The sequence below is a fragment of the Sciurus carolinensis genome, chromosome 6 (genome assembly GCF_902686445.1).
Source record: "Sciurus carolinensis chromosome 6, mSciCar1.2, whole genome shotgun sequence".
Lineage (NCBI taxonomy): Eukaryota > Metazoa > Chordata > Mammalia > Rodentia > Sciuridae > Sciurus > Sciurus carolinensis.
The window spans coordinates 123708441-123727098 of record NC_062218.1 but is presented as its reverse complement, the minus strand read 5'-3'; the positions used below and the strand labels follow the sequence as shown (position 1 = coordinate 123727098).

Below are 18658 nucleotides of genomic sequence, written 5' to 3'. Positions count from 1 at the left end.
GACATCTAATCATGAGTTTCAAAGAAGAAAGGGGAAGTGAAGAGGTGATTATAGTGACGATCTATAGAACTAAATCTTGCCACTGCTGGGTTTTTGTTTGTTTGTGGTACTGGGGATTGAATCAAGGTATGCTTTACTACATTGCCAGTCCTATATGTGTTTTGAGACAGGGTCTTGAAAAATTTCCCAGGTTGGCCTCAAACTTGTGATCCTCCTGCCTCAGCCTTCCCAATCACTGGGATTACAGGCATGTACCACCACGCCCAACTGCTGCTGCTGATTTTGGAGATGGAGGAAGGGGACAGAGCCAAGAGGTTGGGAAAACCAAAACATAAGAAAACAGATCATACTCAGGACCTACTGAAAGGAAGGCAGCTCTGATAACACCTTGATTTTTGTGCCATGAAGCTGTCGGACTTCTGACTACAACCTACATTGCTTTAAGCCACTGAGTTTGTGATATTACAGCAGCAGTAGAAAGCCAGCAGTATTTGATTCCTTAAGCTTGCTTTCCAGAAATTTGTCAGTATGTCCAACAACTTATAAGGTCTACTCTATTGTTAGCATTCAATAAATGTTAATATCCTTCTTGAAGATAAGAAGCAAAGATATAAATAATCATATGAGACAATACAAACTCAATCAGAAAATTTCAAAAGACTACTTTCTAATTGAATTTCCAGAGATAATACACTTTAAGATTGTGACAGATATCCTAAGAAAATTGCCTAAAGCAAGGCAGCAAACACAAAAGAATATGTGGGGTTTGCAGGTGACACAAACAAGAAAAACAGGTTAGTTAGGGGCTGCAGCAGGCTGAATGGGTGATCCCTTTGAGGGGCAGACCCTAGCCTAGCTAACTGATAGCAATGAATATGCAATGCAGGCCCAGTGTTGCCAGATACTTTGAAATTTCAAGAAGATAGAAATCTTCACCTTCTTCACCAAATACTTATGTGCATGTGTGATGCTGGGGTTGGAACCCAGGGTCTCCCGCATGCTAGGCAAACCCTCTAACACTGAGCCAGGTCCCCAGGTAAGTGGCTTTCGAATGTAGTTTTTTGACCCACATGTTCTTACAACAAAAAAGTATTTTTCACAGTGCTTTTGGTATTCTATCTAAATCTAAGAAACTATGATTTATATGATTTTTTTTTTTAGAAAGACAACTTCAAATTGTATTCACATCTAGTTTTATTAAAATTATTTGGCAATTTTGATAGCAGTACAAAGTCTTTAACTATGACATGGAACATATTTGATGTGAGTTTCTGTTTTGGTTTGTTGTAGTTTTGGGTATATGTACATTTCTAAATCCTCTACCTTTCATTTCATTACCAAGAGGAGAATTGCCTTAAGTTTCTCTATCTATTATCTATAGAAAAGGAATTTGTAAAATAAGGTTGAAAAAATAAAATGCACAGACCCAAAAAAATTCTCTTTGAATATTAGGAACATACAAAGAATATTAAAGACATCTACATTTAGTCCTCCAGATGGCAAAGCAGGCATTTGAAGTCTGTGGGTTCTTGTTTTTACTTATTGCTAATTACAGTTAAGAGACCAAAGTATTTCCAAAAGCTATTATAAAAAAACCCTCAGTGAAACACCCAACCTGGTTTCAATGGAATTAGAAGATAGAACCAGGAGAGTATGTGATTTGGCCTTTAAAAATCACAAGACTTTTTTCTTTAGTGGGATTTTTCTTCTGCAGTTGCACAGGGCACTATGGCTTGCTTAATGCCTTATCATTAACATCTGCCTTACAGTAGATCTAAGTATTGGCTTATTTAAGTGTGTTACTGGACAGCAAATGGTGAGAGCCTCCCTGTCCAAGGCAAAAGTTGCGCAGACCTTAAAGCACAACCTTGTGGGGTTTGGTGATCCTTAGTTGTTCTCCAGTGAACCTGAAGCAGGCTGTAAAAAAGGGGAGAAGAAAGGTGGGTAAGAATTTTTCTCAAGGCATTTCAGCTTATTTTAAGTCGTCTTGCTTCTGCAGCAGGGGATAAGAACTTGGTAGGGCAGAGGAGCCTTGTTGTTTTGTTCCTGATAAGAGTATCTCTTAGGGTTCAGAATGTGGGAGATAAAGACACAACAGGGTAGTAACTTGAGAAAATTCCACCCTTGTTTCTCTCAAAGGCTGTGCTTTTGCTAGATTCAAGGGAATTATTTTCAGGCACTATTTCAGGATATTAAAATTACCAAGTAGAGACTGTTTCTCTCAATAGCCCATTTATTTCACCAGGTGTAGAAGACTGCTTGCTATACAGTTGCCATATTATTTTTAATTGGTCAGCTGTCTTATTATTTTTAGGTGGAAATGTTTGTTCCTCAAGAAGGAACAGAAGCAAGTGGCAGAGCACTTGCCTTGCATGTACAAGGCCCTGAGTCAATTGCCAGCACAGTAAAAAAGAAAAAAAAATCTAATTATCTATGGTCTAAATAGTATCACATCTCAAAGAAAAAGCAAATCAAAATGGACAAATTCCATTAGTTCTATCATCAGAATAAAACCTCAACTTTATAAAGGTAACTATGCAACTTGTTTGCATTGCCCCAACAAATGAAAATCTATGAACAGTTAAGTCATAACAGTTATGCCAAATAATATCATTTTGATTTCCTAAATAAATGAAGAGAAAACATTTATTAAAACATTCTTTAGGAATAAGTACACACTTTGAAGTTTCTCAATAAGTAATATTTTGCATCTAAATTTTTAATACAAATTGAGAATACAGTCTCCAAAATTCAAGATATAATTAAGATATATTGTTTCTTTCCCCTGAGCTATCTCATTTTTAAATTCAAGAATACTTAAGACATTCAAATAATATTTAGAACAACAGCAATGCATATGGTGTAATGTTGCCAACCCAGGGATTATACTTACGAATGGAGTCCTGATTCCAAATTTGCTGTGGAATGTCATGGTGACTTTGTTTTTATGTCCTGTTCTTTGATCAAAGGCATGGCACGTATCAAAAGGAGGACTGTATAAATGCAGACTCACAGCAGGTTCTGTATGACTGATATTCTCTACTCGATGTAAGCCAATGGAATCTAAGCAATATGAAAGAGGAAAGAAGAGATACAGGAGCTTAGATGACAGCTAAAGGCAAAACTTTTGTCAATCATCGATGATTCTGAGTCAATGTTGATAGATAGGGAATTAACAGAAATTAGTTAGAATTAAACTTCTAGTTAAACATAGTGACAGGTACACATTAGCTTCTGCTCCTTCCTGAAAACCCCCTCCTATTGCAGAAAAGGAATTAAAAAAAAAATGGACATCAAAATAGAAAGACAAAAAAATGGAAACAAGAAAATGTTAGTAAATATTTCAAAGCTTGAAAGATGGATGTCTTTGCAAAGGAGAGATAAATCCTAAGTCACTTGTGGGGAAAGTCAAGAAATAAACTGATTTATATCTTGAACTTCTTCATAACTAGGAATTGGCAGCACCAGTTATTTCTGGAAACAAGGGTGAAGATGAGGATAAAATACACCAACTGGTTCAAAGACTACTTAGGAAGCATAGTCTCAAATTTTTACCAATTCTCCCTCCATTTCACTCCAGTAAAAGACAGATCTATTCTCTAGAAAGTATAACAGGTGAACATGGGACTGGTGGACCACAGGTAAAAAACAGGTGAATTAAACAAAAATTTACATATTGGATGATAAGATTCCTGCTTTCATAACTACCTAACTGCCAGACAGGATTCTTCTCTCCAGGTAGATGGAAAGATACTTCTCAAGGAATTTTATTGACTCAAATATATATATACACACACACACCCTAGAGGTGTGTTCACAGTAAAAAAGAAAAAAAAAAAATCTGGGAGTTCACTGGGAGTTCCTAAAGGAAAGGGCTCTGCCAGACCACCACAGAGTGAAATCCAGTTGACAAGCCCCATTCCTTTGTTCAGAGTTATCAATTAACTTTTTTCCCCCTCGGTTTTTACACATTAGCTCATGGTCAAGGCTGCAGAATATTTGAGCTGGCCTCTAGTACAGAATACAGTGGCCAGAGCAACCCGAAAAATGCAACTTCAAACAATGGTTACTCTGGAGAAGATTTCAGAAAGCCTATCATTAACATCCTTGGTTAGATAAAAGTTCATAAAAGGGATCAGAAAATGAAAAGGGCTTTTAGAAATAAAAATCTGAATAGAAAGGTTGGCAGAAAAAGCTGAGATGGATTCAAAGAACAAAAGGACAAAGAGAAAACAGGAAAGAAAAAATCAAAGGAATAGTTCAGAAGCTTTAATCTTTAAACAGGAATTTCAGAACCATAACAAAAAGAAATAACCTGAGAATATTTTCGAGAACTGAAGGGCACAAATATCTAGATTCAAAGAACCCACTGAGTACCCTGCACAGTGAAGAAGTCATCAAGCAAGATACATCTGTGTGATATTTTTCAACACTGGGAACAGAATGATGGCACCAAAAATTTCTAGAAAGCAAACAACTTTCAGGTTTCGTAGATTTAAGAATCAAAATCACACTGGGCTTTTGACAAGAACACTGGTATACCAAAAGACAAAAAAATGACCTTCATAGTTCTAAGGAATGATGTTTGCCAGATAGGTCACCATCTATATCCAGCTCAATTACCAATTGAGTTGCAAGGACTGAAGACATAGATTTTTAGATATTTGAGGTCACAGAAATTTATCTCCCATGACTCCTTTTTTCACAGTGCTGCTGGAGGATATGCTCACCAAAACAAAGGTGTGAAGCAAGAACAAAGGAAACAGGAGACCAGGAAACAGAGAACCGACACAGAGGAGCAAAGGGATGCTTGGGAAAATGTAAGGGGAATCTCAAGTTGATAGCCAAGCCATGGTCTAGAGATATCCCATTTGTACTGGAGTAGTCAAAAAGCCCTGGGAGAAATACTTTCAACCAGATTTAAAACACAAAAATACCCCCAAAATACCCAATGAAGAATAATACCTAGAAGCAGAAAACTTAGGTTCTGCTTCTAGTTAGAGTAACAAGCAAGGCTACCTTCAAACAAGTCACAAGACACAATTTTGAGAATCTTATTTTAGAAATAAGATTAGAGTAAGGTTCTAGAATAAGGTTCTAGAATTAGAATAAGGTTCTCCTTATTTCTAAAAGTGCCTTGATTCTATAGCTTACTGCTTTTATAATGCTGTAAGCACAATTCTGAATAAATGCTCAGCATTCCTAAAAATTGACTGCCCTGGATACGAATAATTTTTTGTTTCTCCAATTGCAGGCACATACACCACCCAAACCATATGGTAATCCTGCAAAGAAAGACCCTGAAAAAATAAGTCATCATCCTTTAGAGAAGCCTCGAGGTTCATGTGTGAGCCTTACTGTTAATAATCCCAGCACCATCACTACCATATTTTGAGCTTTGCCTTCTCTTTTTTCCTTTATGTTCATGATGTACCTTGTCTTTTCTTAGTGATATTTAGGAAGGCTAGCTCTGTCCCTGCCCTATTGACCTTTCACCCACTATAATGGATGACTTCTCCTTAGCCCAGTTCTCCCTTCTCTTCCAGCATGTGTTACACGCTGCTACCAAATTGATCAAGATATTCCCAATTACAACTACTGACTGAAGAAAGTTCATACTTTCACCTGGTTTTGGAAACCCAGGTCCTGATCTCTCTTTACTCTCACTACCAGCTTCCAAGCCCATTCTTCCTTCTTTGTTCCCCATTTCTGTAGTTTCCAGTCTTTGTAAGGACTGCTTTCACTCATGCTCTATCTTATACTCTATTCTCCAGCCTGCATCTGTACAAATCAGAGGTTAAAATTTTGCAGCTTTTAAGTTTTTTGGGTAGTCTCCATAAAGATTTAGTATATCTCACCCAATATTTTACTGATTAACAAAAATTCGCATAAAAACCAGAATTTCCAACTTCTGTGGAAAAAGAAATCAGATGATCTTATTGGCGTTGCTAGCCCCTTAGTATGCCTTGCACGCTCCAGCTCTCAGGTCCTCACTACTGCCTTATCCCCAGACTGCAGTACTCACTTATCTACATGTTTGGTTTCTACAGCTTTTGCAATGGAGACCCACTGAAAAAGCTTATCTAGTTTTCAAGATCTAATTTATTTTCTCAAAGACTGACTCCAGCTGCAAGTGATTGTTCTGAAAGGCTTTTTGCTTTATTGTGTATAGTATTATAACTGGTCTTATAAATGTGGTATGCCTTATATATAGCAACCCTCAAATATCTTGGAAGATGCGTTAAGAATTTTCAAGTACATAGGAAATCAATAGCCTTATGTTATGTAAATGGAGGGAAAAAAATTCACATAAGGTCTGACCTTTGTAAGTGACTTGCATTCCTAAACCAATGATCTAACAAATTTAGGCCAAGTATTAAGGCCAATAATAGACTAAGATATATGAAGGAAGAACTGGTCAGAAAAGTCTATGTAATATTTTATTTTATATAAGTGGGAAAACATCCTGATTAAGAGCATGTGCTCTGAGAATTCAAATCCTGGCTGTCATTTAAAAGCTCAATGACTTCAGACAAGTTATTTAACCTATGTGTTGGCAACCTCATGTACAAATGAGAATTAAAATTATTTATCTCTTACATTTTGATGAGCTTTTTGGAAAGTTCCTATCCCTTTTGGGAAAATAGAAGTTAAATCACTACCTCTTCTGAAAAGTATTTGGCTTTCCCATACCACATTTAGGAAAAGAATGAATTCTTGGTAAAACATCTATAATAAATCACTGCCCCCAAACATATTCTTTCCCTTGAGGAAAGTCTTTTAGACATGCTGTATGCATTTTAGAAAAACAGAGACTAGTTGATGTTCTTAATCACTTCCAGAACATTTCTTTACATTTTCTAACACAAAGATTACTATTTCCAACTTGATCTCTTTTGTTGAACGATTATACTTACTTCTAAGCTTCTAATGAGCTTCTAATTTTTTTGTTTGTTTTGCGTATTCTATTCTTATCTTCCCAAGTCCTGGCAGGTAAATCACCTTTTACTGAACCTTTTAATTGATTTGCATGTTTTTAGTAAATGACTCAAACCCAAATGCAGAATTAAAAAAATAAAACACACTATGTATAGGTCATTTTCCAAGTATTTTAAATCATGACTCTGACAAGTTTCAAAAGATGTGTGCAAGTAACCAGTATTTTAGATAAGAGTCCACAGTTTTCCCACTTGCCCTTAGAGAAAGGATAGGATGTTACCATTGATGTAGGCACACTGGTTTTCCCTCAAGGTTCTTTCAGACTTCTTGATCATCTCATTGGATTTTTTGTCAGGCCAGGCAAATAAAGTCTCCTTTAGATTTCCTTGCAGCAGCTTCAGGAAGCAGTGGGAGTCCGTGTGATCATGAATACTGCTATATATACACAAAAGGACAACTGAACTCAGTAGCTGGTCAAGTACCCCGTCTGCCCAGAGCTGACACCTACACACTGCCTAGAGGACATCTCCCAGGCCCAAATCGATTTCTGCCAAATTTTCAAAATGTCATCAATTTATAATTCAACATTGTTCAGGGCCAAGTCATAAAATAATGTATCATCCATTTCAAGGCATTTACGAGGCACGGTTTTGATACACACCCCTACTAAAGAGCAGTTAACTTTTTAAAAATGTTGTTGTAATACTAAATGGACAACAAAAACAAAAAATTAATACTAATTTGAAAACAAAACCAGAAACCTTTTATGTTCCCCAAATACAGCTCTTAATAACTCACACTGAGCTAGAATTTGATTATGATGGCACATTAGAAATTGCAACGTAGTATGCAAGGTCCTGGTTTCAATCCCCAGCACCACAAAACAACAAAAAGCACATTAGAGAAATTCTGAAAAGAATAAAGATAATCATCCATAATAATCACAATACATTGAGAAGATCACTTAATATTTTATGTAGGCCTTTTTTCTCCTTCCTTTCAGTGGGTGAGGGGCAGCATGCATATGCCCATTATCATACTTAAATTATACTATAAGTATAATTATAGTATATTATACATCTTATAGATTTATAGAGTAGATGACCTATGATTATCTCCTTGGTGGGTGAAAGTAAATTGCATTTAAAGAAAGAATGGATTTATTCATGTAATCTAAAATGGTATCTAGGTATTTGAAGTAGGAATAACTGCAGAGTTGATTAAAATATACATACCTGTATATGTTTTTAGTATTAATTTCATACGTTGAATTCTATAGCCTATATATGTACCAAAGAACTTGCTTCCTAAATCCACAGTCAAGTCGCAATCCCTAATAAATCTGCTTTCAAAAAATACTGAATGAATACAACTCCATTCTTTTTGAATAAACAAACCCTATTGATCTAACTTTCTAAAGTCTTGTAAATTTATATTTCCTTTCTCTAATCAAAAAAAAAATTTAGCATTCTCAAATACTGGGAAGGAGCTGTTTAAAAAGGTATTGAGTTGGCAATAAGACTGGCACATGCACAAACTAAAGACAACCAATTTTTAAAGAATCAATATTAGTTTTAGTTGTCTATAAGGTAAAGAAGCTAACCACATAACATGAAGTACAAAGAAATTTCCGGAATTTGTGAATAGTTTTCTAGCTCAAAATCTTTGATGCTTTGGTCTTTGGTTCCACAATTGTTTACACACCTCAAACACCACAAAGGTCAGATTTAAGCACAACTCCATAAAAAAAAAAACGAAAAACAAAACTACACAGAAGGCAGAAGGTGAGTTAGATTATTACCTGATTTGCCTCAATTGGGGGACTGGTTTTGATATTTAGTGTATTCCTTAACTTCTTATATTAATTCGCAGGGAAATTTTTGTTAGGATTAGGGGATCATGTGAACAGATAACTCTAAAATGTGAGATTAGTGGCTGGTCTGGTACTGTGTACTTTTCATATGCTGGGACAGATACTCTAAGAAATACCTGAAATCAATTCTATATTACCTGCCATGTCCTTCACCCCAACATAGAATCATCAGATTGAATTTCCCATTTCCTTGATCCACAAGATTTCGGGTATACCTAAAAGAAGAACACATTCCATAAGTTTAAATTTACTGAAACAAGCCCTAGGAAAAATAAGGGTCACAAAGTAGCATTCATTTACAAACCCAGGTCTCCAGAGAGAGCCTTAGGCCACTAAGCCATACTACCTGCCCTTTGTACCTAGGATACTATTTCTACCTCAAAACAACTCTGAATGTTTTTGACTTTTCTGTATTTTATGGTTTTAGTTTGTTTGCTGCAGGTCCATGAACAATGAGAAGATATATATTGTGAAACACCACATTTACAGAGTTAGCTCTATATTGTGAAGTACCACATTTAACGAGTTAGATAATCGGTTTTAATGAATTGTATTGGAAAGATTACTGGAAAGATTATAGGAAAAAAAATAAAGCAGATTCCATGTTTCTCCATCACACAATCTCAAACTGATAAAAAGTTTCTTACAGAAGTTATTTGCAAACTGCTCCAGGGAAGAATGTTGCTATTGTTTTGAGGTTTTTTTTTTTCTTCCCTGTAGCTAATGTAGGACTTGAGAAACAAGGATTCATTAAATAGCTATTCTAGAACTCTCTTTGGTTTTACTACTAAAGCCCAAACACAAACCACATTCAGAAGCACTCATAATGAAAAGTTCTCCACAAATAAGGTGGGGGTTGACCAGGGGTATTACCGCTTTATCTAATTAACCAAGTTTGATAATTATGATATTTATTTAGACTTTTTTTTTTTTTTTTTAGAAAAGGGGGTGGGGGTAATGTTTGTTCCCTGGTCATTTGTTTACTCATATCCTGCATGCCCTTTCCATTCTATCCTGTCCCTCTTCCCGCCACCCTCAGGGCCAGGTGCTTGGGAGCATGATCCTTGAAGGAGTTGCTTGGTATGTGGTTTTTAGCTATTATCTTTACTTTGTAGTTCTTTGTGACCTATCAAAAGGTGGTATATACAGTAACATGGTATTTACAACAAACTGGGTTTCTATACCAGAATCCTACTTTTCCCTCCACCAGTCTAAGGGTGACCTCTTGCTTCACTGGGCCTTATTCCAGATAATTTACTATCCAATTTACACTAGAATATATTTTGTGGAACATATTGTGCATTTGTATTGCACTGTCTGCCCAAGGTCATACATCAGAATCCTTCAGTGCTAGGCACCTAGGCTATGCCCCAAGTACTCTAAAATTTATTTCTGCTTTCCCTTTTTCCTCCCTCTCTACTCTCCCAACTACCCACTCAGGACTATACCATAATTTTAATGTGACTTGCCTCAGCTCAAGCAACACAAATATGATGGTATTTCGAAAGGTGTGTCAAGACTAATTTAAGGTCCCTGGAAATGCTCTTGTTTAAAGATGAAGAGTTATTACAGTCCACCCTGGTTAATTAATTTCACTTGGCCTATACTATATTATGTTACTGGAATAAAACAAAGTCATATGTCTAGAGGAAACAGAGTAGTAGCTGAAAGTATGGGCTCTGGATCAATAATCTTATTTGAACCCTGACTGAAGTCCTTGTTCTGTCTCTTTGCAGCCTATAAGTCTTTGTATAAGTATCTTTGGATACTGCCTTGTAAGAGTATCCAGCCCATAACAAGTTCTCAATTGTATGGAACAAATACAGGCACATTTTAAAAATGAGGTAGATTTATTGACAGCCATTGAAGGACTTGACCAGGAACTGAGTTGAAAGGTACCAAAGGAAATTCCTAAAGCCTCTTTGCAAACAGAATGGAAGCCCAAATAGTCTTCACTTTTCAAATCCTAGAATAGTTGAAATGTCCCTGCTAACAAACTACCAAACACCCTACATGTTAAGGGGAGGTGACTAACAGAAAGTGCCTTCTAGGAAAAGAGATGTTCCTTCTTTCCTTGTTTCTTGCTTTCAGTCTCCCTCTTCTATCAACCCAGTCAACCATTAAGGACTGAAACGCTGACTGCCCTTTCGAAAAGCAGAATCTCTCACCCTTTGTGGTGATTAAAATTTCTGATCCTAGAGTATGGATAATCATTTTTACTTAACAAATTATGCTGGGCCTTCAAAGGTTCCAACCTATCAGGACACCTCCCTCAAGCTCCTCCTGGGAAGCAGCGTCTTCAACTTACTTTCCACTCCTAGGAACTGAGGATAAGAGAAAGCCGATGGTCTGAAATGCAGCACATTGTTTATTTTGCAAAACCAGTTAGTGGATTTGAATAAACCCGAAGTGGAAAAGTTAAATTGATTTGGAAAGGGTAGAACAGAAATTGAATAGTAGAAACTGACAAAATCAAAACTATTTTACATTAGCAAAAATGCGTGCTCGAAGGTGCGCGGTTGGGGCAACAGAAGGCATAGAGATAGAAAATTGACGTCAGGGATTTGTGTCCCCTGCTATCACCCCTTTTCCTCGACGGCTGATGTAGTTCTGCACACCTGGGGAGCAGCTTCCATTAGTCCAGCCAGTCAGTTCCTCTGGCTGTGGGGATGCCCCAGCGCCTGAGTCAAGGATTGACAATCCTTTCCTAGAGGAGGGCATTGTTCCTGAGGCTGAGGACCAGGAGTTGGGGTTGAAGCAAAGGGGTTTGGCCGTGAGGAGAGAAGAAAACCTTGGCTGAGAGGTGGCCTCCCTCTATTGGCCCCAGTCTGCCTGCTGTCTGTCCCTGGCCTGTGGCGACAGTAGGATCCACCTTTCGCATGCACGGCTGCAGCGGAGCCCAAAACGCGTGGCGCCAGCCCCGCGACCCGCCAGTCAGGGGCGAGAGGGTGGGCGCGGCGGGGCCTGGGCTCCACAGAGCCAGCTTTGTCAGTGCCGCTTGACTTCAAGGCGAGGGCGCACTCACCTGTACTGGTCGAACTTGGCGTACATTGCCCACTCGGCGGGGTTACTCTCGTAGGCTTCCAAGACTGCCTGTACCTCCTCTACATTGACCTCGTCGCCCGCAAAGAGCTGGTGCAGGATGCGGATCAGATCGTTCAGGGTCCGTGGCTTTAGCACCTCAGTGTGTTCCATATCGCTCGGAGCTGGCTGCAGTAGAGTCGATGAGCGAGTGGAGGAGGTGGGGGCGAAGGACCTATGCTGCCGGACACACACACACACACACACACACACACACACACACACAAATACCCCTAGGCCCTCGAATGCCAAATGTGAAGAAACCTTTCTTAAAGATCTCAAGATACCCACTCCTCGGCAGGGAGCGTGGAGGATAGGAGGGTCGCTAGGAACAAGCTGCCCGAACAGGACTGGACCAAATCTGCGAAGTTCACCCTCCCGGGCCCTTTTTAAGCTCTTGGAGTCAGCGGGAACGTACCAATGGCCCTCAGGGGGTGGAGTGAAGCGGAGAGCAATCCAAGAAAGGTGGCAGAGGCGGGGACAGTCTGCGGGAAAGGCCCACGCACACAGTCGTTAGTGTGCATTCGCTTGGCTCTGTTTACCCCAAGATTTCTCAGGGGCGTGGTCATCTCCCATGTCCTAGTGCTCGTCGTGGGCTTTGCGCAATCTCTCCCCCACCTTAACTTCGCATTTTAGCCGACCACCCCAAACCTTCTCCGGTCGCCACTTCTCCTGCTGTGGTTCACAACTCCGGTTGTAGACCGGAAGGGTCAGAAGGAGACCGCTGGGGGGCACGCTGAGGAGGGAATGGAAAGGAACCTTGTCTACAAATACAGCATAAGGAATTGTGAGGAGCCTATGAATATTGAAGATGGGTTCCTTTCCCAGGCCGGAGCGACTGTTTTGTAGATTGAAACTATCGATAATTTGCCCCAGGCCAGGTGAAAAGGAATATGCCTTTTCCCCCTTAATGTTATTGTTCCCAAATGTATTGTTAAATACATTTTAACAAAGGGAATTCCTGTTTCTAGTAAGTATAATTAGTGAATCCATATGCCACTCATTCTAGACAAATCCGACAGTGCCTGAAATAATATATCCAGTGCAAAGAATGTAATGTTTTAATTGATGGAGAGAATAAGATGCCCCCGCCTCCAGGACAAATGAAGTAATTGTACAGTAATTTGAAAAGTTTTAGATTATTTGAATCCTTCAATTCTAGGCATGTGCTGAAAAGAGCCTCCTGGTACTTACAAATAAGGAAACATTTCTATCTTGTGCATAGCATCTAGCATGCTTTGGTAACCACGCAAATCAAGTACGGTTGAAAAGGAGAAAGCGCGCCTGTAATCCCGGCGACTTGAGGTTGAGGCAGGAGGATCAGAATTCAAATCCAGCCTCTGCAACTTAGCAAGGCCCTAAACAACTCAATGAGACCATCTCTAAATAAAATACAAAAATAGATTCCTTCCTTCTCAATATGAATAGAACAATCTAGATTCAAGGTTATCAAAGGTCTAGACTTGTGGAAGAATGGTCTGATTTTATCTAGACTTTGCACCTGCTCCCATTATATAAAGGAAACTTGTGCCACAGGCAGTCTTATTTTAACATTCCTGGTTAATGTTATTACGCTATATTCTAACAATGTTGTTAAGAAGGAAAAACAATAGCTCCATCACCATTGTTCAAAAAGGGCTATAAGTAGAAAGCATTTCAGAACCAACTTTGTAGTGTGTTTAGCTAGGAGGTACTTTAAAAAGATCAAGTAACATGTACACTTTTCATTGTTCACTCAAAAAAATTCTTAATTCTTGTCAATGTTTTTTTCTTTTGCAGTGCTGGATCTCCAACATGATAACAAGCAAGTGCTCTACCACTAAATTACATCCCCAGCTCTTTTTTTAAAAAAATGTGAGACAGCAACTCACTAAGTTGCCTAGGCTGGCCTCAAACTTGTGATCTTCCTGCCTCAGCCAACCAGGTCACAAGCATGCACCATTGTGCTCAGCTTGCCAATATTTTGCATCTCTTAATTCATTTCAGCTATTCTAAACCATTAATATTTGGGATTAACAAAAATCAGATTAAAAAAATCAGATACAAGGCAAACTTAATTTCTCTGTATTTCCCAGCTAACATTTTACATTTACCAATTCAATTTCTATTTTGTCTGACTCCTTATCTTCAAAGAACTCAAAGATATTTACTAATATAGTTATGGGCATTTTTATCCATTGTTGTCCTCATCTCTAAATTCCTTTCTGGCAGGCACAAAATAGCACAAGCCTGTATTCCCAGTTACTCAGGAGGCTGAAGCAGACAAATCACAAGTTTGAGGCAAGCCTAGGCAACTTAGTGAGACCCTGTCTAAAACAAAAAGGGGTGGAAATATAGCTCAGTAGCAGAGTGCTTGCCTAGCATGGCTGATTGGATTGGGTCCAATCCACAGTACTACCAATGCCCCTGCCCCACTAAGAACAAACCCCCAAAACCTTCTGTTCCCTACATTCATGATTTCATTGACCACCCCTAGGCAGTTGCCTCCCACATCTCGTTTTACATGCTGAGTGCACTCCCTTAACACCTTTTGGCACCTCAAATGCAGTATGTTAGAGATTTTTTCAAGCACATTCTTCAACTCTTAGAAGTTTTTTCTGCCTTGAGGTACGAAGTCTCAAAAACCTCAACCACAACCACCACTGCCTACTCTTTCCCTTTCAACTAACTACCAAGTTCTATTTCTTCCTTTTTTTTTTTTTTTTTTTTTTTTTTTTTTTTTAAATCTCTTTCTATCCTTGTTACTCCACTTATTCAATTGTGACCGGGTCACTGCTGTAACCTCCTATACTGGATTAATGGTTCCAGTTTTTCCTAATGCAAATCCTTTACTCAAAGCCTTATAATTCCTCCAAAGCATGGAAGTGGTATTTTCTGGTCACAAACTTTCAGTAATGCTGACTTTCCAACACAACAGGACAGGCATTAAAAGCTCTTCAAGTTTTGGCTTTAAACTACCATTTTTGGGTCTTTTACCTTTTATCAGTCTTCATTACAAATATGTCCTCCAGACAAATGGAACAAGTCACTATCTCTTGTGCTCACCAAATCTATTTTTTTTTTTTTTTTTTGGTGGATTGAACCCAGGGCCTTGTGTGTGCAAGGAAAGCACTTTACCAACTGAGCTATATCCCCAGCCCCTCACCAAACCTATTTTTGCTTAAGCTTTTCCAAAAATCTTAACCCGCCCTTTACTTTCCTCTCAAATGAACCACCTCTCCTTCTCTGGAACAACTGGAGCTATAGTCACTACTTTTTAATTTTTATGGCACTTAGCATTTCATGGTATACACTGCAGTTATTTGTGTGGATCACCTTGATAGGGAACCTTTAGGACAGGCTCCACTTACATTCTTATTTTTTGGGTGGGGAGGTACCGGGGATTGAACTCAGAGGTACTCAATCACTGAGCCACATCCCCAGCCCTATTCTGTGTTTTATTTGAAGACGGGGTCTCACTGAGTTGCTTAGCACCTCGCCATTGCTGAGGCTGACTTTGAACTCAAGATCCTCCTGTACTGCTGGGATTACAGATGTGTACCATGATGCTTGGCTACATTTTATTTTTGAGACAGGGTTTCCCTATGTTGCCTATGAAGGCCTAGGCTGCTGGCCTTCAACTCCTGGCTCAAGCGATCCTTCTGCCTCAGCCTCTGTGTAGCTAGGACTATAGGTATGCACCACCATGCCTAGCAACATTTTATATCTCTATCAATGCCTAGCACACACAAACTTTGTGTATTAGGCACTCAAAATATTTGAGTGCATGCGTAAATGGTGAAGTTAGGGAAAGTGGATTGGTAATTGGCTAGAGTAATTCAATTGCTACTTCTTTTTTGGAGATGCTGGGCTTGTATTTGAATCTAGCATAGGATCCCAGAATTCTTCCCTCGAGCTTCATAATGTGACCTATTAATTATAAGAAGTTATGAACATTATAGGCTTCTTTAACATAAGTAAAATACCGAGACCCAGAGAGTAGTTCTCTGAATTGCCCAAGACGATGATGAGCACATCTTAAGAGACATTGACATGGGGGTAGATATCCAGAGGCAACTGGAATGATCAGATATTTGGAAATAATTTCTACACAAGATTTGTGTGTGTGTGTGGCAGGGGGAAGGTACTGGGAATCAAACCCAGGGGTCCTCTGCCACTAAGCCACATCCTCAGTGCTTTTTATTTATAGGTAGGGTCTCGCTAAGTTTTCTAGGCAGGCCTCAAACTTGAGATCACACTATCTCAGCCACCTAAATTCACTGGAATTACAGATGTGCCAGCACATTTTAAAAAGCATGTACTATGAGCTATGCTTTTCACAAAAGTCACAGCCCTTAGGGGGTTTACAGTCTCATGGCAGTAAGCACGAACACACTAACAAATATTGTATGCAATATATATGGAGACAAACACCTGTATACAACATATGATGGAGAAAAAGCAGGGGAAGAAACCATTTTAGGGGGAAAGCATAGACTTCTTTAAAGCAATTTTTAAGCAGGGACTTAGGGAAATGAGATGTTTGTCTCAGGTTTTCAGATGGAGGAAATACGCGCAAAGGCCCTGGAATGGGTGCATTTTAGTGTTGAAATAACAGCACAGATGAGTGGCAGAATGTGTAGTGGGGACTGAACATCAGATTTCAGCTTTCACTCCCATATGGGACACCTTTGGAGAGCTTTTGTCTGATGAAAGCAGATAGTGGGGAATGAATTAGCTATTATAAATAAGAATGGAAATTTGTATATTTAATGATGGCTTCTGGCCACAAATATACCAGAAGAGCTGAAAGGTAGTTGAATTCTAACAAGTTTGCAAGGTAAAGCTGTCTGGATTTGACAAGAGTGGAACTGGCTGGGAAGAGGAGTCAAGAAGCAGTTAAGCAACTGGATGGATTTGCATTTACTAAGATTGCTAGGGAAAACTGAACTGGAAAATGAAGAAAAACATGCTTTGGAGATCTAGATACTTTAAGTGGGAACAGTTGGAAGAGGAAAGGCTGCAGATTTGTCACACTATAAAGAAGACACTTCTAGAAATAAAAGCCATTTGAAAAGAGATAGGGCTTCTCTTGTGATCACAAGTAACCAACATAAGAATCATGTTTACGTTATAATGACATAAAAGGAATTACAGGATAAAGATTCTTCTAACTTGACATTCCACTCACTCATACTTTTGAGAAAGCAGTGTAAAACTAATATCAAATCTTATTTTCCATTTCTAAATATTCAATTAAAAAGTCCTCGACTTATATTCAAATCTCAAGTCTATTCCCCAACCTGTCATTAGAATAAAGGAGTGTCTTATTCCAATGCTGAGGAAAGAATAGGTATTCAATATATTAGTGGATAGACACTTACAAGGTTTTTGGGTATTACCAAACTGGCCCCTAAAAATAAAGTATGAATTCATATTCCATTCACCAAGAAAATGACAGGACTCATTTCCCCAAACTTTGCCAATACCATGATTTATGTTGTTTTTAAATTTAAGGATGGGTGAGAGCCAGCATGATTTCTTTGCATTTTAAATAACTAAAAGGGTTAGGTTTTTCATAATTATTGGCCATTTATTTTTCATTTGTAAATTCCATCAATTTTTTTTTTTTTTAATTTTAGGTCCTAGGAATTGAACCCAGGACTCTTTATCACTGGGCTACACCACAGACCCTGCACTTTATTTTTTGCTTATTTTTCAGTTAGTTTGCCTTATCAGATGAAGTAAGTTCTTCATATATTAAAGGCACTGAAACCATTATACAACGTAAATACTTTCCATTACCTTCTGCACATAAAAATTTAAATTATACAAATTCATTGATTTCCTACACTAAATCACATTGTTATCACAATTTCACTCACTCAATATGCCAAAATACCAAGTTAAAAAAAATAAAAAACATAGTATTTTTAGGAACCTGACATTCATGAAGAAGTGATGGGCACATGCAGTTATGTGCTATAATAGTGATAGTTTGCTATGTCGTTCTGAGGAAGAGGGTATCTCCTCTGATTCAGACTGGCTCTAAACAAGTTCTACACTGAATTTAGGCACTGGAGAATTAACAGTTGAAAGAGTAAATTTGTAAATGAACTGCATTAGCAGAGGTAGGAAACAAAAACTATAGAGAATAGCAAACAATCCAGTTTGGGTTGAAAACTGCTGTAAGGAAATAATATTTGTAAGACTAAACTGCTAAACTGTTTTCTGAATACCTTCCCTGTCATTATGTGGCCTATGGCTGGCTTCCCCCTGATGCTAAACGCTTACCCAGCCTATTTTAATTCCAAGAAAATAAAGCAGAAGCTGCATGAAAGGCAATTTTCATTTTCACCACTCCTTCAACACTTAATGCTTTTCTACTTTGGGTTACACAATCTAAATAAGTAAATGGGTTGACTAATGTTATATAATCTGAGGCATATCCTGCAGTTTTTAGTTTTCTCCTGCTTAGAGAACACAGGCTCTCTGAAGCCTTTTTAGGGTCAAGACTTCAAGAAATCAGATTTCAGGAAGTATCCAATCTTATTTTGATTACAGATAAAACATTCTTAACTTACCTTGTGCCTTAAACATAGAGAACTTGTTTTGAAGTCTGTAGCACATATACTTCTAAGATTCTAATATCATATTACTTTGTTTGCCGTGGGTCATACTTGCACATTAAGATAAAGATGACAAATTGACACTTACCTTCTCGTACACATAGAAAATTTAAAATATGATGTAAGGGTTCAGTTTTTTTCCCCTAAATTCAATCAC

At 38.3% G+C, this 18658-nt stretch overlaps 1 protein-coding gene across 1 annotated transcript; it reads right to left on the bottom strand.

The window, feature by feature from the left end:
* Window positions 1–1176: 1176 nt before the first annotated feature.
* Window positions 1177–12264, bottom strand: Cdo1 (cysteine dioxygenase type 1). The gene is made up of 5 exons (XM_047556252.1): window positions 11838–12264; window positions 8950–9027; window positions 7220–7374; window positions 2894–3063; window positions 1177–1917 (listed from the first exon to the last, which is right to left on the bottom strand). Exons 1-5 carry the CDS (start codon window positions 12005–12007, stop codon window positions 1888–1890), a joined length of 603 nt encoding a protein of 200 aa, XP_047412208.1. The 5' UTR covers window positions 12008–12264; the 3' UTR covers window positions 1177–1887.
* Between the last annotated feature and the right edge of the window lie 6394 nt (window positions 12265–18658).

Bases quoted from the DNA above. Each gene is read 5' to 3' on its own strand.
- Cdo1 (XM_047556252.1), bottom strand. From the start codon at position 12,007: ATGGAACACACTGAGGTGCTAAAGCCACGGACCCTGAACGATCTGATC. The intron at 3,064-7,219 runs GTAACATCCTAT...CATATTGCTTAG, and splicing joins CCAGTGTGCCTACATCAATG to ATTCCATTGGCTTACATCGA. The intron at 1,918-2,893 runs GTAAGTATAATC...CCTTTTTTACAG, and splicing joins TTGGAATCAGGACTCCATTC to CCTGCTTCAGGTTCACTGGA.